Source organism: Danio aesculapii, chromosome 12 (genome assembly GCF_903798145.1).
Source record: "Danio aesculapii chromosome 12, fDanAes4.1, whole genome shotgun sequence".
NCBI lineage: Eukaryota > Metazoa > Chordata > Actinopteri > Cypriniformes > Danionidae > Danio > Danio aesculapii.
In genome coordinates, this window is record NC_079446.1 from 12,875,061 (window position 1) to 12,901,802 (window position 26,742).

The 26,742-nt window shown below is 40.0% G+C and overlaps 1 protein-coding gene across 1 annotated transcript in view; it reads left to right on the plus strand.

Moving 5' to 3' along the window:
• Positions 1–26,742, plus strand: part of waplb (WAPL cohesin release factor b) — a 111,067-nt gene that overhangs the window by 43,372 nt on the left and 40,953 nt on the right. Inside the window, exons 6-10 of the mRNA XM_056468946.1 lie at positions 8,464–8,559; positions 13,495–13,656; positions 24,269–24,405; positions 24,513–24,624; positions 24,720–24,947. Of these exons, the coding sequence (XP_056324921.1) occupies positions 8,464–8,559; positions 13,495–13,656; positions 24,269–24,405; positions 24,513–24,624; positions 24,720–24,947 (735 nt within the window). The remainder of the gene's footprint in view (positions 1–8,463; positions 8,560–13,494; positions 13,657–24,268; positions 24,406–24,512; positions 24,625–24,719; positions 24,948–26,742) is intronic.

Genomic DNA, 26,742 nt, shown 5'->3' on the forward strand with positions numbered 1-26,742 from the left:
AAAGAAATAGTCAAGAGAGCTGTTCTTATTCATGCTGTTGTGAAGTTTGAGAAGTGTTTGAAACGGGTCAAAGCTCAGCATCACTATGGTTCTTGGTGCCACAGCTGAAACACAGGGCAGAAGCTGCTCACCTCTCGCTCAATACCCAAACACACTGAGTCTCCCGCATGAATCATTTATGCAGAGTTTAGCTCTGCGTCTGTTCTATCTCCCTGCATTTTCTTATTTTTACTCATTTTTTCAGCCTTTTAAAAAAAGATTTAACTTAAAAATGAGATTCATCAATGCTTTTATAGTGGTCCATCAAATTGTGGCATTTGAGTGTAATAACACCTTCATTTATGTAGCTTGTAACAATTGCACTGTTGTATTTATGTATGTTTTAGGGAAATATTTGCTAGTAGGTATCGCTGCAGCCCAAAGACCTCCAAGTCAGGGGGATTACACCGCAAGTAGGCTAGGTTTAGGGTTGGTGTAGGTGTAGTAGATATTAATAAAACGCTGCAGGTTACTGTGAGGTTGGGTTTGGGGTTGAGGTTGGTTTAGATGTTAATGAAATGCAGCAGGTTGCTGTGAGGTTGGGTTTAGGATTAGGGTGGGTGTAGACTACACGAAGTTGGACTTACAAGACAAAAAGACATTATATTGTACAAGATAGGGCTGCACTGATATTGTACTGATATTGCAATATTTTATTATCTTAATCAAGTGAAAATATTGTTTTGTGTTCATCTTGAGAAGAGATAAGTCAAAATCGAGAGTTTTTTTTTTTTCTTTAAAACAAGTAAAACGATCAGCCAGTGGGCTGTAAAGTAAGTTAATATTTTTTTCACTTTGAAATGAAGATGTGTAGTCTAGAAACAAGACAAAAATTCTAAGTAAGCAAAAAAATAAAAACTTTTTTCCATAGATTGCATATATTTTGGATAAATACAGTATTCCAATACAATTTTGTGGCTCATGTATATATTTTGTATAAATACAGTAATTCAATACAATTCTGTAGCTCCTGTTCAACTATAATCTTACATTGCATATCTTGCTATGTGACTATTGCGGATGTGCATATTGCCATGTTGCTGCTGAAACTGTATATTGTGCAGCCCTAGTACAAGACTTTAAATAAATGAAAAGTCCAGGGGCCTCATGTATCAACCCTGCATACGCACAAAAACTTTGCGTACGGCAGATTTCACGCTCTCGTTTGGATTGACTAACGATGAAATTAACGTGAGAATGTGCGTTGGTCCACGCCAACTTCATGTCTGGCGTACGTGTATTTCTTGTGTGTTTGTTTTATTTCCATTGGCGACTCCTAGAGGCAATTATATTAAATTGCACACTACAAAGTATCCTGGCAACTGGTTCTTTCCAATGGGAACTAGCAGACCGCTCGGGGTTAAGCCAGTCTTCTTTGAGCTGTGCAATGCCAACTGTATGGGATGGGATCAGCCGCAGGTATATAAGGTTTCCATACCAGTGTAGTATGGAGTGTAGTCCTGACAAATCTCTGTTTGAAGGGGTATCTAGCCCTTCCCCTTAGCCCTACGCCTTTAAGCTAAAGAGAGTTGGGACACCCCTACCCCTTCATGTGAACGCGCAAGGGCTAAGGGGTAGAATTTGGATTGGTCCTATATTTGTTCAAATACTCTCTGTGGTGTTTTTGTCTACTTTTTATTTTATTTTAAAATCTGCAGCATTATTTGTGTCATCTGCAGTGTCAATTTGCCATGGCAGTAATCTGAGTAAAATGTCAATATTAAAAAAAGATTACAAGGTCCTCTTGCCCCATTTGCTTGATTTTGCATTAAATTCAGCACTCACCGAATAGCAAAATTCTGGAGGAATTGCTCAACACTACAGCTACCTGTTTTTCTATGCTTTACAGGTTATGTAAATCCATCACTTTATTCAGTAAACGTCAGAGTATTTGACTTTTGGCTTAGAGTGGGAACCTGGTTCTTGGATAGAGTATGTTTCATTTGAATACGTAAGAACTATTCCCTTATCAAGAGACCCGTCTGGTCTATTTAGAGGTCTTACTTGGCAGCGTCATTCCCAGACTTTAGAGGGGGATTCCAACTCACAAAAAGAAAGAAAAAACACTTCAGGGGGGAAGTTTTGATTTCTCTCTGCAAGACCTTCTGGAAGCTTCTAGCCCAGCATGAGGATCGCAGTATGGGGTGGAGCTTGACTTTCACTCCCTGCTTGCATGAAGAACATTTCTTAATTACAGAAGATTAAAACCAGTCTCCTGCAGAGCTGTGTTGAGGGCCAGACTCTTTCTCTTCATTATTAATAATAACCCAGCCTCAGCGTTGCCCAGTGGACTGCGCCTATACCTCCTCCCGTAGCCAAGTGCACTTTTTATCACCCCCTCTTCATTTGGCTGTTTGTGTGCCGTCAGTCCCCGCAGTTTGACTTGATCTGGCATTCTCTGCGAGCTCTTCGTATACAGAGTGTTCCTGCAGTCTGCTTTGAATGCACTCCCACTGAGACAAATGACCTGCGCTTCAATTCACACTCCGCCAACACAAACAAGCCTAGAAATGTAGCGCTCCTTAATGGCTTTTAATAATGAACGTGATTACGGGAGATCGAGTATAGCTATCTTTTTGTAAAAGCTTGTGCACTGAAAATCTTTTACTGACCATTATTGTCCTAACTGAAATGGATTTGGGTGTTTGGGTAGTCTCCAGTTTCACACTTGGTTTGCTTGCTTTGTTTTAACCCGTGTGTGATTCCACTACCAAACCCTCATAGGATCTTTTCACCATTTATTTTTGGCTTCGTTATTGCTTCATTAACATGAGCTTTATGCTACTATATCTAGGTGACTGCCAAAAATGGATGAGTGTTATTTGCTTCGCATATTAGTAGGGCCTGTCTTTTCTTTTTTTCTTACACTCGAGTGTAGTTTTGGATGAAAAAGCACAACTTTTTGGTTTCCAAGACCTCACTTTGATCCACAACAATATTCTGCACTACATTCCTACTCATCCATTTTTAATTTGAATTATAAAGGGTTTTTAAGTGTTTTAATCGGTCTACAGTTAAATTACTTAAAGGTAATTGAGGTAATTTACATTTGATAGCTTAGAGCTTGGCAAACTAGAAAAATGTCTAATTATTGTTAAACGCCTACAGCATTTTAAAAATTTTATGACCTTTCTAGGTCTAAAAATCACACTTTTAAAATGTATTGAGGTGTAAATTCATTTAGGTGGTCCTGATGACATTTTAAATATTTGCTTTGTCCTATCAACTTGATTTATTAATTTTTTTTGTTTGAGATTTTTCTTGTTCCTGATGCAAAAAAAAAAAAAAAAAACCCTGATGAATTCCACAATCATGACATTAACTAAACTCTTATGTGAGTAGGGATGCAACGATTAACTGATTTCACTATTAATCACGCTTTAAGTCGTCATGGTTAATTAATCATAAAGGCTTCTCAACACCGTGTTTCTGCAAGGAACAAAACTTACGCAAACTGTACGCTAGATTAAAGTTCCAAGCGTGTACACCAAGACTAAGGCCCCATTTACACTAATACGTTTTAGTTTTAAAAAGCATAAGTTTTGTCACAGTTATGCCTTTGTCCACACTACCCTAAAGTATTCGAGCCCTGAAAACGGAGCGTTTTGAAAACACTGAAGAGGCCGTTTTCATTTTAAAATGCAGCTGCTCCGTGTCAGTGTGGACATTCGCCTATTAGTCTGTTTCAACTGACTGGTACAGTACGGTACGGGTCACCTTTTTCAGGCTTGCATTTCCACTGCCTAAAGGGTACCAGTTGTACTCTTTTGGTGGGCTTGATGTACGACAGAAACTTTCAGTCGACGTCATTCTCGCTCAAAGAAATGTCAAAGTAAAGCTATACGGGTCATTCACATATCATATGAGAAGCACTTCTCACAAAACAGATGCTTTATACACAAAAGTACTTGTGTATAAATGTTCATTACTAACTTTTCTATGAACATAATTTGATTATAACTGCAGATCAATGAAAGTGCCTACTGTAATGAAATTGCATACAGATTTAGTTTAGGATTCGTTTCTTGAAATCATTATTTAGTAAATATACTGCAAGTTAAAATGTCGGCATGGTTACTGGTTGAAACCTTAAGTAGTGATAAGGTCTTAAAATGTATGCAAAGAGTCTTAAAAAGGTCTTAAAAGGTATTGAATTTCATTCTCTGATTCTTGTATATACCCTGAAATAATTGCAACATATATGAACACATACAGACCCTTACGGTCTCTGATATGTTACCAATTACAGAAAAACTACACACAGCATACATTGTCTTATTTGGGTTCAAAAACAACACGCAACATATAGCCCACAGTCAGTGCAAACCTCTCATCTGTATCTTTATTCTTCAGCAGCACATGTAACCTCTTGCTAGAAAGTAAATCCGTCTTTCCGAGTTCATAATAGTCCAAAAGGCGACGATAAACATGGCAATTTGTTCATGATTCAGGTTGCTGAAAGAATTTGCTCATGTGTTTTGTCGGGCTTTTCCTTTGTTTTTTCAAGCTTCACTCTCGCATTTGTCCTTTTCTTTTTTGAAAGGATCAGACGTCAAAAGCACTTCAATAATCACGCACACGTTATTATCATCAGTTTAAGAAGTTTCTTATTTTAAATATAGACGCGATCACCAGCTCCCTGGTAAAACCGAAACCGCTCGCACTTTTAGATGGCCTCATATAACAAAAACAGGACAGGGCAGATTTTGTTGTTCTTGGCTTTGTGGCTTTATATCAAGACAACGACAAGGTTTGCTCATGCTTGGGTCATCCATGGCTCGTTTCTATATGCATATGGTATTATAATGTAATGTCTCGGCTGTGTATTTAAAACACAGAGGTTCATTTGTTTTAATTCTGGCTAGCTCCTGGAGCGAGTGACATTTTTCTGGAACTAATCAGCATTCAGCTGTGTGTGTAGCTCTACTTTTTGGTAACTTTTCTTGTGCTCTGTAACCTTTCGAAAGGGTGACAAAGTCGTACGGTACGGTTCGCTTTTAGACACCTTTTGACAATGAAAACGGCCATAAAAGCGTACCGAACCGTACTGTACCGTACCATTCAGTGGAAATGGGCCATAGCTGATTGGGGTTTTTTCTCAATATTAAGTACAAAAAGTTCAGTCTTGCATTCCTTTTTCAAAGTTCAGACTTCGCAAATTTGATATGAAAAACAAACTCCCGAGGACACGCCGGGTAAATCTTCAAAGAGTTCACTGTACTTTATAATGTCATTCACATAACCCTGGCTACGCTGTTTTACTATCTTAACAATAAAATGAAAACATGATATAAGGAAATGCCTATTTTCATTTTGATATTAACTTAACAGACACCATAAATGTTAAGGCATCATGTAGCTACATATTTATAGTATAGGTCCGTCATCTTTATTGTATGCATATTTATAACAAAACGGAGCCTATAACATAACTGCTTCCTTTCATTTTCATAAAAAAATATGAAACATACCCTCTCTTTTGCTGAATGTCAGTTTTATTAATTAATAATGACCATTATACGATAGAGGTTTATACAATAGAGGAAATGAAGGCAAACAATCAGCCAATATGCAGAATCAGTGTACGTGGTTACATAAATTAATATATTAACGTCGCGCTCCATCAAAACACGTTACCTGAGAACAAGTAATAGATTTAAAAGACCAAAGAGCCATTAGATATAGGCAAGATGCGAGAACTATAGTGAGATGAGATCTAGTGGGATGTGTGCTGCTCTAATCTGGGGAGGTGTGCTCAAAGCACCCGCTGGCTGCCTGGAACTTAGATCTGCGCATACGAGTGTGTGTGGTCACGTGATGTGCGTTTTCAGTGGTACAGTGTGGATCTTTTTTCACAAATGCTAAATGAAATGCCAGTGTGGATGTGGATCTTTTTATTCTAAAAATGCAGTTTTAAAACTAAAACGTATTAGTGTAAACGGGGGCCTAATACCCACCACCCACTCCTAGTTTAGCTATGGCTGAGGCTATTAACTAAGGGCCATTCACATATTGCGTCTTTTGCACGCACAAGTTGTTAATACCAATGGAGGCGTGCGATGTGCGTATTGGGACGTGCTCACACCTTCCAGGCACACCTAGTTTGAATAAGGCCTTGAGTGCACCGTGAGTCACGTGACAAGAACTGGATCGACCAGCTTCATACTTTTTATGAAATATACACATTTCTATTCCAGAGAAAAAATTACAAAATGGAAAAATACCAAACAATTTTGTATTATAGTTGATCAAAAGTGCCTTTCAGCCAAAACTTCAGCAGCTTTTGACTACATTTGTTCTCTTTAAAAGGGACATAATATGCTAATTTGTAGCTTAGATTTACATCAGACAAATACTATTTATATTCATTGATTGATTAATTGTTCTGTTGTTTATTTTTAGTGTAAAAATATTACTTCAGTTTAATGGCAAAAACTTTTTTCACTTATTTTTAAGTCCAAGATAACTTGATTAAGTTTTAATGTGATTTTCTAAACTAGTAGCGTTTTGAAATTAATGAATGCATAATAGTGATAACTAGGGATGCTCATTTCGGTTAATTTTGCTAACCGACAACCGCCGCTCATTAATCGGTTATTAACGGTTAACTGGTCAGATGACTATTAATTTTATATTAAACAAATTGACGTGTCTATTTTGTGTCTGACACATTAAATATTGCATTTTAAAATACTGATTTATTTTTATATGCTAGCATATTAATAATAGAACAAGACAACAGAGCATTTTCACGCACCTGCAGTGTTTAGCACAGAAGAGCAGAATAAACTAAATAAAATGAATAAAATAAATAGGACTGCCCTAAATTATTTTCCACTTAAATAATTAATTTATATTACAAATCGAAAACACTGACTGATTATTTTTAATAACCGGCATAGGCTGTTTTTTGCCAATCATATTTTTGTCTTCCGTCAAATAAAAATAGCAGACTTCCTCAAATCGCTCGCTCCATGGAAAATATGCATTTATTTAATGCCCCGCTGTTATTATTATAATCACAAAACCTTTTTACATTTTTAATAGAAATCATTATTTTAAAGATGTCTTGATTTCCTTTCTCTCCCTCGCGGTTCAAGTGCGCGCGCTGCGTGATGAAAAGACAACAACGCGCGCATATGTCGACTTTTTGTAAACAGTTTTGTTGTTTAAATATGATATTGCATTAATGTGCATACATGCTTTATATGCTGTAAAATAAAAGGTAAAGCCTATTTGTTGCGTTTATGACGCAGATCCAGGTCAACATCAGCGCTGGTTTGGTATCAACACGTCTGTTTCAAACAGCAATATTCTTCTTCCATTTTGCTTCTTTGGCAAATGTGTCTGTAGCCACGGGTTATAAGTTATCGTCCCGCTAGTTAAGTATGTCTTGCAGTTGAACAAGTGGCCGACACAGCTAACAAGCTTTTTTCATTCCAAAAACGCGAGGCGCACCTGCCTTTATATGTTGACAAGGAAAAAAGAAGAGAAGAAGCGCGGTCCTCTTATGAAACGACTGAATCAGCTGGGTATCGATTGTGCATAAGTGTTGCTGTCTGTGTTGTTACAGTTGTAATATTTAATACTATTGTGATATTCAAGATTTGTAAATTCATACAGCTCTGGATAACTTAAAACAGCGATTAGACCTTCAGAGCGGTGTTAATGCATCCTGAAGTAAAGTGAAACGGCTATAAACTCCAGCAAGATAGAGTGATTATATGCAGACTCATACTTTATCTATAAATAAAGTATAACTATAGAAACTGTGTTCATCTTAACTAAACGCTTCGTTGTGTTTGCTGGCCTCACGCATCGCGCACCTGTCAGTCAGTCAGTCAGCACGTAACGCCAAAGAATTAAACAGACAGCGCACAGCACTATACGGTTACAGAAAAGTTTGCGCTGTTATAATTCACTTACCTTTTAATACGTTTTGGTGTGATTATAATCCGCTATTAAAAACAACAACAATAACTGAATGTTTTGAATGGGTAATGTAGCCGTGGCGAGATGCATTTTGGTCCCTGCCATGGAAGAATGAATGTAGCGGAAACCATGCTCTTTAAAAGTTCTCTGTAGTTGTCTTGAAAACACAAACTGCTGCTCTGGGATGAGCCGCGTGCAAAAGATGCCCCTCTTAACGCAAAGGCGGATTCAATCGGCCCCTTATGCAGCCAAACTAAAAATATATAAAATAATGATTTTAATCGTTTAACTGATAGCATTACAAACGCACCCTTTCAGTTAACGGTTAATCGATTATTTTGAGCATCCCTAGTGATAACCCTGGAACCATTATTGTTCCACGGACTATAATTGTACAATCAAATATCTATAATCGTTGCATCCCTATATATAAGGCTCTTGTTTAAAAAAAAAAAAATGCCTGGAGTCTAACAATGCTTTTTCTGTTTGCAGTCGCCTACTAAAGCTGTGTATAATGCAAGACACTGGAACCAACCAGAAGCAGAAGAAATGCTACCCATGCCTCCATCACGATCTCAGGCTCCTCCAGTGAGTACATCACATAAAGCTGCACTGAAAACTACTCCCACTCTCTCTCACATACACACACACAAACACACACAAACACACACGCACACACACTCCACTTCAGATGAGGCGCTTTTCATTTTATCACCACAATGTTTATAGTCATCTTTGGGTGAAAAGCTTTAACCTCTTTAATGCTCTTTTTTCCAGTGTGTGAGATATTCAACAGTGATTGTTTAGCACTCCAAATCAGCTGTTAAAATCAGTATGACATTTAATTAACAATGGATTTTATTCAGTATGTGGTATTTTTCTAGTTGTTACATGTAGAGAGAGATTTGGTTGATTTGATATATTTTTGCAGCACATTATGGAGAGAATAAAAATTTATGAATTCTCCCACTGGAAATTGTTACTCACTTTTATTGTCATAACCATAATATTGCTAGATACTGCTTTGTCCGTGCCTTTATCCAACAAAATTACTAAATGGCTTTGTGGTGGACGATTGCAAATGTTTTGTTTTAAATCAGTCATTCAGTGTGTCTGTCAGTTTGGTCAGATATCCTGCTGCTTGGTGTTGGAAACTGATATTTTCTTATTATCTACTTTGTCTGTATTTTCGTGCAAACACTTGTTTGTGGAGTAAGTAGTTTGACCGTTTTCTGCCGTTTATTATTCCTAGTCATTTCTCCCATAGGCAGCTGAATCGGAAGTTCTAAAACAATCGCAAAAACGCGCGCACTTCCGCATTGAAAAATAAGGTCAATTGGAACCATTAATATTGATACTGTGAATGGTTATATATATATATATATATATATATATATATATATATATATATATATATATATATATATATATATATATATATATATGTATATATATATATATATATATGTATATATATATATATATATATATATATATATGTATATATGTGTGTATATGTGTATATATATATATGTGTATATGTATGTGTGTGTATTATTCTTTTTTTACTCCAAGTTTAATTACAAAGGGAGCATCACACTGTGGTCATAACTACATTATTAAAAAAATCTAAAACAAAAAAGAAATTGCATAGGTATGTCAGATGTTATTGTTAAAGGGCACATATGATGAAAATCAACTTTTGGAAGCTGTTTGGACAGAAATGTGTGTAGGTATAGTGTGTCTACTGTCATACTAAACTGAACTTAAACTCTGAAAACTGAACTGACTCCATTTCAATCTACTATAATATTCCATCATGGTGTCTGTGGGGTCTTAAAAAGTATTAAAAGTTGATAAATCAATTATGAGAAAATTATGGCCTTAAAAGGTATTAAAAAGTCTTAATCCCGTTTTTACGAGGTCTTAAATTGTGTTCAAGCGTTGTCCAAAGTGTTTGACTCCAAAAAAGCATAAATATTTTTATTTTCCTCGACTGGTTCGGACAGTGTGCGTCCGGCCAAGCTCCTCTGTCCGGATGATTTCACGTAATTTGCGACAAATGCAGGAAGCTGATGTTACTGTCTCCACATGTAGTGAAACCATTCAATTGGTGGCCCGCAGGCCGAACATGACCCGCGAGGCATTTTGTTCCTGCCCTCCAAATAGTGTGACCAAGACATGAAAAATAAATTTAGTTCAGTCGAAAAACGGCCGCTATAATTATGAAGTGACGTGCGTCTGTTTAATACAGCATGAGCTGCATTTGAAGGCTTCGCAGATCGTGAGTCACCTGACATTAAGCGAGTGGCGCGAGCAGCCGAAAACATTTTGATACTTGAGCTTAACGGCTTCTCAATCCCGTGTTTCTGTTGCACGGAACGAAACTGCTGCAACTAAACTAAGTAACAAAGTTATGCCACCTGTGTGCTAGTTTAAAAGTTCCGAGCTTATATGGAGGCTAATATGCATGCACACTGGATTACCTATAGCAGCGGGCCATTCATATATCACTTTTTTTCGCGTGCAAGTTCTTTATTTCCAATAATAGAATATATGCCAATATGCGTGCACAAGCGGAATGCTGTGCTCGCGCCTTTCAGACGCGCTGAGTAGAAAACATCTCAGACCGTAGCGGTGAGATTTGTGCATGGCTTTCAGTGCAATGTAAACAAGATTTGTTAGACGAATTATTAAAATGATCATGTATGTATGAACGCAGATGATAACAACAGGTCATTTAAATACTTAGCTAACATGAAGCTTAAATTTACATTAGATGTCATAACCGTGAAACCATGATTATTCTTCAGACTATAATCGTACAACTAAAATTCATAATTGTTGCATCCATAATTGTTATGCAGTTTCAAACATATGAACAATGCAGTGATATTATGTAGTTTTTAAAATACTATGTATTAACTTTTTAAAGTAGAAAAAGCCAACGTGGCTGTCTCAAGGAGCAAAAATACAACATATGGACTCTTATATGCTGTTGTGTCACATACAGCTGAAAACACACATCACATGACCACACACACACTGGCATGCATTGCAGCATATATGCACGTCTGATCTTCCAGCAGTCAGCGGGTGCTTTGAGCACAAAACCCCAGAGAGCAGTGCACGTCAGACAGTTTATCAAGGATATATATATCGCTGAATCATGTCTCACTATAGTTGTTAAACATGATAATCTTGTCTCTATCTAATGACTCTTTGGTCTTTAGACTTTCTCAGGTAACAGGTCACAGCGTCAGTACACTGCTTCTATCTTTAGCCTTCACGCTTGTACTTGGTAATTTTAGTGAAAACCTCAGATACTGTTCGTTGGTTCCTGTTGGTTGTGCATCTTTTTTACCAACCAATTTGTTGACACCATTATAACAACACAGATCGCTCTGCCTATTCATGCCAGAATCCAGCGGAAAACATGATTGACAGGTGGTAATTTAAGTGTAACTTATCTTTATTTATGATTTGGTTACGTGTAAAACAAAGACCATGTGGGTCAGGTAGTTGAAATGGTAGGCTACAAATAATTAATTTGGTATGAATTAATTAGTTATTCATAAATAAACAATTTAACGCCGCCTACGACGACAATGCCATCGCCCGTATGAGTGTGGTTTTCCCTGCCCACCAAATTGATTGACAGGAGCCATGTCTCCATAATAACATGTATATGCATGTCCACAGAATATTTCCTGCAAAAAACTGGGATTAAAACATATTACAAATCTCTGTGATCCAGCTGCACCTCAATAATTAATCTTATAAGTTTAAAATGTTTTTACACAACCAACAGGAACCAACCAACAGTATTTGAGGTTTTCACAAAAATTAAGTACAAGTGTGAAAGCGAAAGCAGTGTACTGACGCTGTGACAGCATGTTTGTAATAAAGAGAGTAAAATCGCTTCGTAATTAACCACTATAATGACCATGGCCATATGGTGTCAGCAAACACGCATATGTGTGTGTACTGCAAACGGCATTTGTGTGACTCATCGTTTCAGAAAGGCTTGAATAGATTGTATCACAAGTACATCAGATAAACTTATTTGGTATATTTGACCATTGACCTTATTTCAGCTTCATCCATGTCTGTTTCTATCACTGACTGCTGTTTATTCGACGTAATGCATGAGAAGCAGACACGCATGTCAGAGCCGTTGGGCGGGGAGAAGCAGCTCATTTGGATTTAAGCCACAGGCTACAAAAACAGCTATACTGAACTCAAGACACCAAAATGGGCAGATTCTGGAGGCTATAATAAATAATCTGATGAGTATTTTGAGCTGAAATTTTCCAGACACATTCTGGAGACATCAAAGTCTTATCTTGTAAAAGAGATAAAATAATGGCTCTTTAAATTCCTGTTTTATGGAAACATTGCTGCAAACATAGACTATAGAAAATAATATGAATGTTTAGTTTCTCTCCACAACAAAGCTGTTAAATTTAACAATGTTAAAAAGAAAATTATTAGTTTTTTCAATTGTCTAATGCAAGCATAAACTATAGTGGTATTCATTCTGAAGGATGTGAAATCGAAAACCTTAACAAGTTTGTTTGAAAAAAGATACAAGTATGTATTGTGTATGGTAAATGAAATCAAAACGTTAAGCATGTTTCTTTAAAAACTGTAAATGCAGCAAATACTTATATCTTTAAAATAATATATGATACTTTATAATATATAGATTATAATAAATTATAAGAAACATTTGTAATTGATTTGTAGAAGTCGTCTAGGCATGTTAAAGCTGAGTTTATATTGTGCTTGCAGTGTTTAGTGCACATGGAGATTATAAATCATTGGGTTTAAATAGATTTGATTTTCTACCATCACTGATTGTGCTCCTGGTTTACATTAACCAGCAGACTTTTTTATAAAGAGAGGAAATTTATTACATTTTAATAAAAGATTCTGAAACAACCCTTATTTTTTTCCTTTTGGCATAACTTAGCTTGTTAAATCATTTACAATACATACAGGAATGTTTATTAAAGTAAACATTTCTTTCTACTAGCACCATCTCTTTTTTTCCTCTCTCTTTCTGTACATAGGCCATCCAAACACAATCAATCTCATACAGCTGCATCTACTGCTGCCAGTGAAGCCCACTGTAATGTTATGCAGATTGACAGATACGCTTACGCTTCACTTGAACTGTTTAGAAGCATTCTCATTAGCTCAGCACCTCCATCTGTACCGCTCGTATAAACAAGACCACAGATATTAAAGTTTTCAAAACATTGCATTATTCATTCAACTATGTGGCGTTTGTGCTTTATTTAGCAGTGATTCTGTTGGTCGTAAATTTGGCCTGAGGAATTTCTACATGAAGAATTTACAATGTTTTTTTTATTTATTTTGTAACCCTATCTTTAGTTGTCATGTTACATAACAAGCGGTGGGTTGGATGCTGGCAGCTCAGGGTTTATGTGAATCAGCCCTGCAGTGCTTCCAAAACATGTTGTTATGCTTTAATTCTGAGTCGTTGTTCTTACACAGGCCGCTGCTTCAGGAGGCAGTAAAGAATCCAACTCGCACAAGGACGACGGCGTGTTTAAAGCTCCAGCTCCTCCTCCCAAAGTCATCAAGTCCGTCACTATCCCTACAGAACCATACCAGGACATGGTCACTGCTCTCAAATGTCGGAAAGAACACAAGGAGGTGAGTGCAAACACTTGACCCATCCCCCTTTTCTGACATTTCAGAATACAATATTATGAACAACACTTTTTGTAGTGTGATCCGACGGTAGTCTATGTCAGTGGGTACCAAGGTTACGTAGACTAACCATGTTCCGTACACTTTTCGCTGTTCAGCACGCTCAAACGACCACTCCTGCATCATTAAAAGCCAGATAAGCATGTTTGTGTGATCATTCTCTGGGTGAATATTTATTGCACAATCCACATTTTGATTAATGTCTTTTTGGACAAGTAGTTTTTGAAAAAAATATGAGAGTACCCATAAGTACCACCTATGCATGTGTACGGAAGATGATAGGTGTTAATGGTGTTTCATACAGGGTTAAAATAGTGTTCCGTACAGGGCGCATAACTTCAATTCACCGGAATTACTTTAAGTCTTATTAAAAACCAATGTCACAATATACTATTATTGTGTTTAACTTGAAGTTAATGTTATACTTAATAACTTTTTATGAAAGTTTGAAATTATATAACTATACCGGGGTGTTTGCAGGGTCTTAAAAAGTATTAAAAGTTGATTAATCAATTATGAGAAAATGAAGACCTTTAAAAGGTATTAAAAAGTCTTAATCAAGTTTTTAATAAGGTCTTAAATTTTGTTCAAGCGTTGTCCAAAGTGTTTGACTTCAAAAAAACAATGTAGCGCTCGATCCATGTGATTGGTTTGAGCCGGGGCGTGTCTGGCCTAGCTCCTCCGTCCAGGTGAAGTCACGTTATTTGCACCAAACGCAAGAAAGTGATGTTACGCTCTCTACATGTAATGAAACTATAGAGCAAAACGGATGACAAAATGGGAAAAAGTAAGTTTGTGTACTCCTGGTTGGAGAGAGATGAGTTTAAACAGTGGCTGAAGCCTGTCGCTGAAAACAACCACGTAATTTATTCTTTTAAGCTTTGTTTCTTCCGAGCTCTGAACTGTTGTACGGTTGTGCTCCATTGATTTTTCAACTACAACTGCTTATTAAGTTAAAGGTTTGATACTGATAGGAACTTGAAGTGGCGATGAGGTATTAAATATTCTGTGAAGGTCTTTAAAAAGTCTTAAAAAGGTGTTGAAGTTACTTTTAGAATTCCTGCATGTACCCTGTATACAATTATTTAATTTTTGTAACATGCTTATTACAGCATGACAATTTAGAATATTAAAACATTAAATTCATGCAAATTAACGCTAACTTGACTGACCTTTTATGAATATAAACATCATTACTGCACAAGATGATCCAAACAGTGTTTAAAGCCTGTCTCTCAGGCTCTCTCTGGCGGAGAGTTGCGCCATGCGATCATCATCCACAACTTGCGTTTAAAAATCCCCATTTCAAAGCATTTATTCAACAAAAGATAATTTTTTAAACAATTTGTGATAACATAATATTAATTTATTAAAGACTGTAATACTGTGTGATGCATAAATTAAATGCAAATGCATATTGTCGTTGCTCTAAATGTCTCGCTTCTCTTTAGCTTGCCCACTGTCTGTTTTCAAGTGCAAAAGGTGGACTTAGCAAACTTACTGAATTTTCTCTGACACCACACCAAAATTCATCCCGCCACGGCTACATTACAGCTTCTCATTCCAAACGTTCAGTCGTTGTTTTAAATGACGAGTTAGAATATTACAGACAAGTTACACAGACAGGTTATTAGAATAACTGACAGGTTCGTCATGGGTGAGGCCAGCAAACACGACGTAGCTTTTAATAATGATGAAAAAAGTTTCAATAATTATATTTTGTTTATAGATAAAGGCCTATGGCTCTGCATACAGTAACTTTATCTTGCTGGAGTTTATAGCCGTTTCACTTTACTTTAGGATGCATTAATGCCGCTCTTTAGGTCTATTGGAAACATTCACAAATATTTCTAGCAAATCCAATAAATGTTGGAGACATACTCGTTACATAAATACACAAAATTGCACTTCATCAGCGTTTCTTTGAGAGCGCACAAGAAAATCTGCACTTGAGCAGCATATATTTGAGGGCGTACAAGAAGTTTTGTGCACGAACAGAGGAAATCGGCGCTCGAGCACAGTTTTCTGTCTTAACTTGTTATACTGAGCTCACGACATTTGTCAATGAAATAACACCACAGGTAGTTCTGTGTAAAAGGCCCAACAGAGTCTGCCGCCACAGCTGAAAAAATCCTATAGGAAACACTGCAGATATATAGTTTTTCTATGACCCATAAGTATTTATTCAGAGATTGATATTGAAAGGTAATCTGCATGGAACATCGTTGTGTACAGAAAATGGTTAGTCTACACTATTATAGTTAACAAAAATGAACGAAAAAATTAAAACGAAAATTTGAAAGCATTTTCGTTAACTGAAATAAAAATAAAAACTTTATTTATTTTATAATTTTTTTTATTTATTTATTTTTTTAAACTAGAACTGACTGAACTGAAATTTGCGAACAATTTAGCAATTTTATATATATATATATATATATATATATATATATATATATATATATATATATATATATATATATATATATATATAAGTATAATATATATATAATATTTATTATATATTTATTTATATATATATATATATATAAGTATAAATAAATGTAAAAAAAATCATATGTATTTACCATATTAGGTAGCCTACTATGTTAGGTGTGCAATCTGATACAATGACACAAATCATTCAAGACAAGATCTGAAACGGTAGGTATTAAGCCAAAGAAAGGTTGTGTTACTCTTAATTTTATCCACGATCTTACTTTCTCTCAGATTTCACTCCCGGGAGCATCTGACATCATGTCACACATACGACTTGCGTTATGGCTTCCCCTACCATAATACACCTAAAATATGGATTGCCGTAAAACTCGTCAACGGCAGGCAATTGTTTTCTTTAGTTAACTGCAAGGAAAGAGTTAAATGAAATAATTTATCGATTTGACGCACATCGCAATACCAGCCATAAATGTAAAGCACAAATAATGTCCTTCAATTCGGTCACGTACAGCGGCCGTCATCCGTGAACCAATCTTATCTCCCCCTCTCTGTTCCATTGCTCCATTTGCTCCAACTTTCTTTTGCAGTCAAAAGCGCGTCAAACACAGAAAACGCCCAATTCGCGCTATAAGATGCCTATATCTCATCTTTGCATTGACTTCACATGTAAATCACTCGCGCTTCATCTGCGTCTGCTTACTGCACAAGCTGAACCCCCCTCCCACCCCCCACTCCATGTTATGTAATGATTGTGAGGGGGCAGGTGAGACGTCATTTGTTATGAAGCGGACAGGAGACAGAGGTAAGGAAACGTTAGGGTGTTTATTAAATGACAACAAGGAGCACATGAAGGATAGCCAGGAGGATCAGGAATGATGTTGGGGTCTTTTCCTCCGTGGCTGGGTAACAGGAATACACGAGGATGGACAGCACACACCAGATACAGCTGACAGAGGATGACACAGACTTGGAAGGACTGGAAGACAGGACGATTCGGGAGGACCAGGAAGACTAGGAGGAATACAAAGAGAACAGGTAAGTAAATCGTTTGTTTTAGCTGAGGATGACTACGCTGAGTGGTCGCTCAGTTGTCCGCTTTCGTCGAGACGAGCCCGGACAATGAGCGACTGGAGTGCTGTGCTTTTATCTGGTGCTCGTGAATGTGATGCAGCTGTGTGCTCATTAGAAGTCAGGTGATGGTGATCTTCGTGAGTGGGGGTCGTGAGAGCCTGACCAATCCATGACAGTACCCCCCTCCCCAGGGCCCGCTCCTGAGGGCCGACACCTCCGACGCCGTGGTGGTCTCCCTCTGCCTCTAGGCGCTGGGAACTCAGGGTGGCTCTCATGAAACTCCACCATGAGACTAGGATCGAGAATATCAGCTCTGGGAACCCATGTCCTTTCTTCGGGGCCGTACCCTTCCCAGTCCACCAGGTACTCCAACTGGCCACCACGACGTCGGGAACGCAAGATCTCCTTCACTGCGTAGACGGCTCCTTCTTCTAGGAGCAGTGGAGGAGGGGGTTCCTCTTCGTGGTCAGGCTCTGTGGAGGGAAGAACAGGATCGTGATAGGGTTTCAGGAGTGATACGTGGAATGTAGGGTGAATACGGTAGTGAGAGGGTAATTGTAGTTTGTAGGTGACGGGGTTAACCTGTTCCACGATGGTGAAGGGACCAACAAATCGGGGACTTAACTTGCGAGAGGGCAGTCGCATGCGTATGTCCCGGGTGGATAGCCACACCTTTTGTCCGGGTGTGTATCTGGGTTCTTCAGACCTTCTCCTATCGGCGGTTACCTTGCTTCGACGGACTGCCCTCTGCAGATGTTGATGAGCCTCGTCCCAGACTCTCTCGCTCTCCCGGAACCAGTGATCCACTGCGGGGACATCAGATGGTTCGCCATCCCAGGGAAAGAGCGGTGGTTGGAAGCCCAGGACGCACTGGAATGGCGTGAGTCCGGTGGAGGGTTGCCGCAGTGAATTTTGGGCATATTCTGCCCAGCCCAAATACTGGCTCCAGGAGTTCTGGTGACCACTGCAGAAGGTCCTCAGGAACCGTCCCACCTCCTGAATCTTCCTCTCTGTCTGCCCGTTGGTTTGGGGATGATATCCAGAAGAGAGGCTGACGGCCACACCTAGGAGCTTGAAGAAGGCTTTCCATAGACGTGAGATGAACTGTGGACCTCTGTCCGACACAATATCTTCTGGAATACCAAATGACCTGAAGACTTGATTAAAGATATTGTCGGCAGTTTCAAAGGCTGTGGGAAGACCTTTCAGAGGGATTAGTTTGACAAACTTTGAGAATCTATCTACTATGACTAGAATACAGGTATGACCTTCTGACGAAGGGAGGTCAGTGATAAAGTCCACTCCTAGGTGTGACCAGGGACGGTTCGGAATCGGCAAGGGATGGAGCTTTCCAGCGGGTAGATGACGTGGGCTCTTGGATTGGGCACAGTCCTTACAGCCCTGAACATATTGCCTCACATCCCTAGCCATGTTTGGCCACCAGAATCGTTGGGATACTAGCGAGAGAGTATTGTTGATCCCTGGATGTCCAGTGCCTAGCGAGGTATGTAAGGAGTGGATCAGATCTACCCGGTGTTCAGGTGGTATGAACTGCCGATGAGGAGGGCATCCCGGCGGAGCAGGGGCTTCCGGAGTGGCAACGACTGGAGGAGCGTTCCAGGTGATCGGACAAATGGAGATGTGTTCGGGAAGAATCTTCGTTGGGAGTTCTTCATGATCGTGATGCTCGTGTAAACGAGAGAGAGCGTCTGCTCTTAGATTCTTGGGTCCTGGACGATAGGAAATGGAGAAATCAAAACGTGAGAAGAAAAGTGACCATCTGGCTTGACGTGGACATAGTCTCTTGGCCTCTTTGATGTATTGGAGGTTTTTGTGATCTGTGATCACCTGGAACGGATGTTTGGCTCCCTCCAACCAGTGACGCCACTCCTCCAAGGCTAGCTTGATTGCTAGAAGCTCCCTGTCTCCTATGCTGTAATTCTGCTCCGCCGGGCTCAACTTCCGAGAGAAATAGGCACAGGGATGCAGTCGGGGCGGTGTATCATGATGTTGAGATAATACTGCCCCGACGCCGGTGGTGGATGCGTCCACTTCCACCACGAAAGGAAGATTTGGGTCAGGATGAGTCAGGAGTGGGGCCCTTGTGAACTCCTTCTTAAGAAGGCGGAAGGCTGCGGCTGCTTCTTTGGTCCACTCCAGTCCTTTGGGTTTACCCTTGAGGAGATTAGTGAGAGGTGATGTAATCCTGCTGTAGTCCTTGATAAACCGTCTATAAAAGTTAGCAAACCCAAGAAACCTCTGGAGCTCCTTAATGGAAGTGGGTTCTGACCAGGATAGAACAGCCTCAATTTTCTTCCCATCCATACGTATACCGGTTTGGTCAATGATGTATCCCAAGAAATGAATCGACTTCTGGTGGAATGAGCATTTCTCCGCTTTGAGGTAGAGGTGATGTTCTCTCAATGTGTGTAGGACCTCCGCAACGTGTTGGCGATGTTCGGCCTCACTCCGGGAGTAAATGAGGATGTCATCTATGTACACTATTACACAGTGGTGAAGAAACTCCCGGAGGACTTCATGAATGAAGTTTTGGAATACGGAGGGGGCGTTGACCAGACCGTAAGGCATGACCTCATATTCATAGTGGCCAGTAGGGGTCACGAATGCTGTCTTCCATTGGTCCCCCTCACGTATTCTTATCAGATTATACGCGCTGCGGAGGTCCAATTTAGTGAAGACTTTAGCTTCTCGGAGCTGTTCCAAAGCGGCTGGTACCAGAGGAAGGGGATATCGGTATTTTACTGTACCGTTATTTAGGACCCTGTAGTCGATGCATGGACGCAGCCCTCCGTCCTTCTTGGCCACAAAGAAGAAGCTTGAGGCGGCTGGTGATTTTGAGTGACGTATGTACCCCTGACTCAGAGCCTCCCTTATGTAATCTTCCATTGCCTGATTCTCTGGAAGCGAGAGCGGGTAGATCCTACCTCTTGGCAACTGGGCATCTGGAACTAGGTCGATCGCGCAGTCCCATGGCCGATGCGGCGGTAGCTGGGAAGCTCTCTTGGGGCAGAAGACATCATGAAAGGAGCTGTACTCCTTAGGAATGTGGATAGACTGCTTCTCAGGAGGGCTCTCGACCGATGTTGCAAACAAAGAAATGGGGTTCCGACCTTGAAGAGGGAGATTTGGAAAACAGGCAGGTGTACATCCAGATCCCCATTTCTTTATCTCTCCTGTGCCCCAAGAGATGATGGGATCGTGCTTCACCAGCCACGGGCGCCCTAGAATGATGTCCATATTTGCACCCTCCAGAACCAGAAATTGAATCCTCTCTTGATGTAACAACCCCACTTGAAAAAGGATGTCTTCGCATTGTCGATGGATACGGGTCGAAGATCGAGTGCACTGGGTTATCGGTTGTATCTGGTATATATGCGAGGACGCCTCAGTACGGAGGTGGAGTTGACGACAGAGGGATTGGGAGATGAAGTTCCCTGCTGACCCGGAGTCGATGAGGGCTGTGACAAGGAGAGAAATAGAGGCAGTAGTTATTTGTACGGTGGTAGTAAGTGGTTTACATTGTTCAATATTCGTACTGAATACACTCACTGAAGTCCGAATGGGACGAAGGGGACACTCCATACGGGTGTGTCCACTGACACCGCAGTATAGACACAGACCCCGGGTCAGCCTCCTCTGTCGTTCCGCTGATGTCAGTCTTCCAGACTCTATTATCATGGGTTCTGGTTCTGGAGAGGCTGTTGACTCAGGCGATTGGAGGAGTGCAGACGAGGGGGTGATGGTGTCCTGTTGATAGGAACGGAGACGATCGGAACATCGGAGAGAATGTTGGATGAATCTCTCCAGACCCATTGTATCATCTAATGTGGCCAGTTGGATTCGGAGAGTGGGTTCCAAGCCGAGCCGGTACGTGGTCAACAACGATCTCTCATTCCATCCACTTGCAGCTGCTAGAGTGCGAAACCGGAGAGCATATTCCTGTGTAGATAGAGTACCTTGCTTTAGATGATACAGCTGCTCTCCAGCGGCTACTTCCCCATCAGAACGTCCAAACACCTCTTTGAAATACTCCGTGAAGGTAGTGATGGAATTCATGACCGGCCCGGCTTGGTTCCAGATCGTCTCAGCCCATTTAAGTGCAGGTCCAGAGAGTAGAGATACGATGTAGGCGATCTTCGACTTATCTGTGGGATATAGAGAAGGTTGCATTTCGAATATGAGGGAACATTGCAACAGAAAACCATTGCACTCCCCCGCTCCGCCTGAGTAGGGCGCTGGTCGGGCCATGGGACTGGAAGGAAGGGCCGAAGAAGAAACTGTGGAGGCGGAAGTGCTCGGTGCTGGTGGTGCGTTGGAAAGTGGAGCTGGTGGCTGTAGAATCCGCTTCAACTGGTCCACCAGCTCTTGAAGGTGATCGGGGGTGCTCATGTTGTCGTCGTTATGGGTCCGGGCTTCTGTTATGAAGCGGACAGGAGACAGAGGTAAGGAAACGTTAGGGTGTTTATTAAATGACAACAAGGAGCACATGAAGGATAGCCAGGAGGATCAGGAATGATGTTGGGGTCTTTTCCTCCGTGGCTGGGTAACAGGAATACACGAGGATGGACAGCACACACCAGATACAGCTGACAGAGGATGACACAGACTTGGAAGGACTGGAAGACAGGACGATTCGGGAGGACCAGGAAGACTAGGAGGAATACAAAGAGAACAGGTAAGTAAATCGTTTGTTTTAGCTGAGGATGACTACGCTGAGTGGTCGCTCAGTTGTCCGCTTTCGTCGAGACGAGCCCGGACAATGAGCGACTGGAGTGCTGTGCTTTTATCTGGTGCTCGTGAATGTGATGCAGCTGTGTGCTCATTAGAAGTCAGGTGATGGTGATCTTCGTGAGTGGGGGTCGTGAGAGCCTGACCAATCCATGACATCATTTTCCGAAAGACACTCAAATACATCACATGTGCTGCGTATACAACGTCTATAAGACATGTAAAACAATTAATTGCAAACTGAAATGAATATAATTTGATTATATGGTTTGGAACTGGATGTTTTATGAGATTATTTAAATTTTTTGCTGTTATTTTAATTAAGAATTTTGCAGGATCGCAGAAAATTGTGACTTTTTGTTGATTTTTGCACAGGATTCCGCGATCGCTAAAAACTTGGGGGTCTGATTTGTGCCCCATAATGGGTTTAATTTCCATATTAATTATTTCCACGACAAATCATTCTTTTTAACTGGATCTTCTAAGTGTACCGGTTGAACTAGTTCACCAAATCAAACTGAATAATTTGAAATTATATACGTCTCCGGTAAGGACTTATCAACAAACGACTTACATTTTAACATGTCTGATACTCCCATCTGACTTAAAATAAACCAATTTTCTCAGTTATTCAATTAGTAGAACAATATACTGAGATCAGATTTGAGGACAGGTGAACTGATAATACTGCGCGTGTGTGATTCAGCAGGTGAACTGAACACAAACAGTACATGACAGCCTTCTATGACTGAACTAAACTTGAACTGTAGCGCAGGTAAACCGAGGGCTTATATGAGAGGATCTGGTGAAACGCAAGTTTATTTCATAACAGAACATCATAATGGAATTTAAATAAGTGAATCATGCTTTGTAAGAATGCAAATTGTAAGAATCATGGTGATGTTTGGAAGATGCACAGCACTTCACTAGCTGGCCTCTGCTACACTCACCGCCCTAAACCTCCCTCCCATCCGGGTCACGGCTCCAATATAACCCCGTCGGTCCTACACCACTCAACCCGTTCCAAGCTGGGATCGAACCAGCAGCCTTCCGCATGGCAGTCGGTTGCTCTACCAAGGAGGCTAAAGACCCATGGCTATCGTTAGAGCACCTTAAGAGGTCAGATGAGTGAGGTTTACCTGCACAGCATTCCACTAGCTGGTCTCTGGTACACTTGCATGACTCCCTTCTTTTTTATCTCCTCACATTTATAAGATGCTGCATCAAATTAAAGATTTTTATACTTTACATGCAGCGCTGATTTAGTTTGAGCAGTGGGCCAATCAGAAGAGAGCAAAGGCAGGGCAAGCATTGCAAGCTTTTGTTTACTGTAGGAAGTTGGCATGACAATGGTTTTAAACCATTTAGAATGAGTTTTGAAACGGTTTTAAAATAGGTCCATATGCATTTTTAAAACCAAGATCCTGATTTTCGATGCACAGGCTCACCAATTTGGAGGTACACTAGACCTTTTGTCTCAGCCTTGGCTTGAGTCAGACTGGGAAAATCTTTGTATCACTCATTTATGCTTTATATTAAAAGTAAATCTGTACTAGGTACGCTTTGCTGCTGAGTTAAGAGATTTGTAATGCCCTAGACATTTGAATATTTGGTGTCTTTGTACTAAAAGCCCGAGCAGGAGCCAATTAAATTTGAAAGTCTGTGGCATGGAACCAGTGATAAAGGCACAAAGCTCAAATCTTAATATGCATACAAAGTAGTGCAGCTGTTTTTCAATGAATTCTGAATTTGAATGTCTCAGTGGTGGCATATTGAAAACCCTGGCTTGATCATTACACTTTTTTACAGTTACATATAAAGACCTACTGATGGGGTCTGGAAACAACTAATGTAATTCTTATTGTGGGATGTTAAACAGTTTGAAAGGTGTTCAAGCCAACCTACATAAAACCCCTCATTTTTTGCTTCGTCATGAGTTACAAGCTGTAAACCATTCAAATTGTAGTCAATTAAATCAGTTTCCAGACCACCCTGCCTTTGTTTTGAAGTCCTTATATTAGCTTGTAGACCTATAGTCTGTGAATATGGATTAACGAAAAATTTATATTTGTTATAAATGAATATAAATTATTATTATAAAATAATATAACAACATCTTACTTGTCATGTTTATATAGAAATAAAAGTGACCAATAAGGCAGATGCTCTATTGCCATCATGAATCTAACATTAGCTATGTGATCCTGCTGAGTGCATGCTCTGGCAGATGGTTACTGAATCAACAAAATAGCCATCAACATGCTTGCTCTCTCCGCAGTTGTACACCGTTGTTCAGCATGTGAAGCACTTCAATGATGTGGTGGAGTTTGGTGAGAATCAGGAGTTCACAGATGACTTTGAATACCTTGCCACTGGTCTGAAGACTGGACAACCCCTCAACACACGCTGCCTTAGGTGCAGAAAACCTTTCATCTTTAAGCATTCCAACCATTCTTCAATTTTTAAACCATGACCTTATGTTTGTTTGTAAACCACTTTCTTCTTCTTGCTTCTGTTTGCAGTGTTATTAGTTTGGCCACGCGGTGCGCAATGCCCAGTTTTAGAATGCATCTGAGGGCTCGTGGAAAAGTGGCCCAGGTCTTTAAAACTCTCGGTGATGCACCCCAACATTCAGTAAGTTCAAAGTAGTTTTGATTTATTTCAAATGTTCAGTGCTTGATGTCTTGTGTATAACTGTTTTTTTTTTTTTTTTTTTCCCTCTCTCTCAGAATCTAGCTCTGTGTACAGCCTCTCTGATGTACATTCTCAGCCGAGATCGCTTGAACATGGACCTGGACCGGGCCAGTCTTGATCTTATGATCCGATTACTGGAGTTAGAACAAGACAAATCCATCGCTGATCAGTTGACGACAAAAGAGATGAATAAAGTGAAAGAAAAGATTCGTAAACTCTGCGAAACTGTCCACAATAAGCATCTCGATTTGGAGAATATCACAGTAAGCTTGAGATCAGATGTAGTTTTTTTTTTTTGCGAAAAACAGTACTTTATGTGGGCTTTTCCATTGTGTTTCATACTCGGTACCTTTTTAAAATTGTTTTTTTAAAGAGTTTTTTTTTTCATTATTTCAGCAAATAAGAATACAAAAATAATTTCTGGTACTCTCACAATCACTGCGCTTTAAGTTGACTTTCGATGACTTTCGTTGCTGAGTAACTCGAAAATGTGAAAACGGTCTATGGGCTGAGAGGTCTATTGGTCTAATTGTCACTACCAGTGTCATTGGATTTGTGACACGAGACTCCAAACCCACTATATTTAAATAGCCAAAAGCAGCCACTGCTGTATTGTTAGTGTGCATGACTAAAACATTGTTTATATCACCACAAGACAAACACACCCAATGCCTCATTAACACTACTAGCAAGTTTGTAGCTGCCTGTCGCTCTGGGTGTCAATCTGCTGCAAATGCTGGTCTGTGTAGGTCTTCAGCATGGAGAATACAACCAACCTCTGCAGGAGCTGAGAAAGGATCACGTGACCTTAGCTGATGGTCCTATTGGCTATCCCTCAGGAAAGTCGCTCTTCATTTGCATAAAGTCAAAGTATCCTCAACTTTGTCATCGTCGCTTGACACCGCCAACTTATTGCTGTCGCTCGACACGCCCAACTTGCTCGACATGCCCGACTGGTCGCCGTTGCTAGACGCACCCAACTGGTCGCCCTCGACACGCCAAACTGATCACCGTCGCTCGACACGCCTAACTGGTCTCCATCACTTAACACGCCTAACTGGTCACAGTCGCTCGACACACTGAACTGGTCACCGTCGCTCAACGCGCCAAACTAGTCGTTGTCGCTCACGTAGACTGAGGTCGTCAGACGTCACTCACTCTCCATTGAAATGAGCGGTCACTTGATGATTTGCCATCACTTGAGACGCCCAACTGGTCACCGTCGCTGATGTAGACTGAGGTCGTCGGAAGTTGCTCACTCTCCCTTGAAATGAACGGAAGCTTGTTGCTTAGCTGCTTCAAGTCGTCCGTAGTGTGAATGAGGCTTAAAATGGCATCATCGTAGCCAGTAGAAGATTTTCAGATATTCCTCTGATTGAGCACATTTACATGGACACCAATACTCCAATTTTAATACAACAATAAGACAATACTCTGATGAAGAGTCTAACATGTAAACAGCAATTTTTTATTACATTATTTCGACTACAGTCATTATCGAACTAAACAGAAATGGAATTAAGACATGTGGAGTATTGATGTTTTAGTCACATAATTGAAGTGCTGTACAGACATGTACACACCTTAAACTATTACCATTTTGTAGTACATTTCCCTACATTTTGTGACAATGCACACACAGCAGTTATTGGTTGTTTGAAGGCAAACTAGCGAGAATGGTTTCAAGCAGGAGTGCACATTTTTGGGAAACGATGACTATGCTGAGAATTCTCATTCAGTACCTCTAAGTTTTTTACGGGGCGTTGAGTGAAAATTTAATGAATGAAATGGCAGAGGTGGCCTGTTTTTTGATGACTTGTTTCTGCCATTGTCCGTTTGCATTGTCTGTTTTACAAATAATTTGATTACTGATGTCCATGTAAATGTAGTCTTTAGTAGCCAAGGAGTGGATCCAGTAAGAGTTGTATGGGAAGTCACAGCAGTAGAGGTGACGCAACTATAGCATTAATCTCACCCTGCAACGGAAATGCAAGCTGAGCCATACCAAACTGTAACGCGCAGTGATTGTGTTCTTATAGTATATCATTCTGCTTGTGT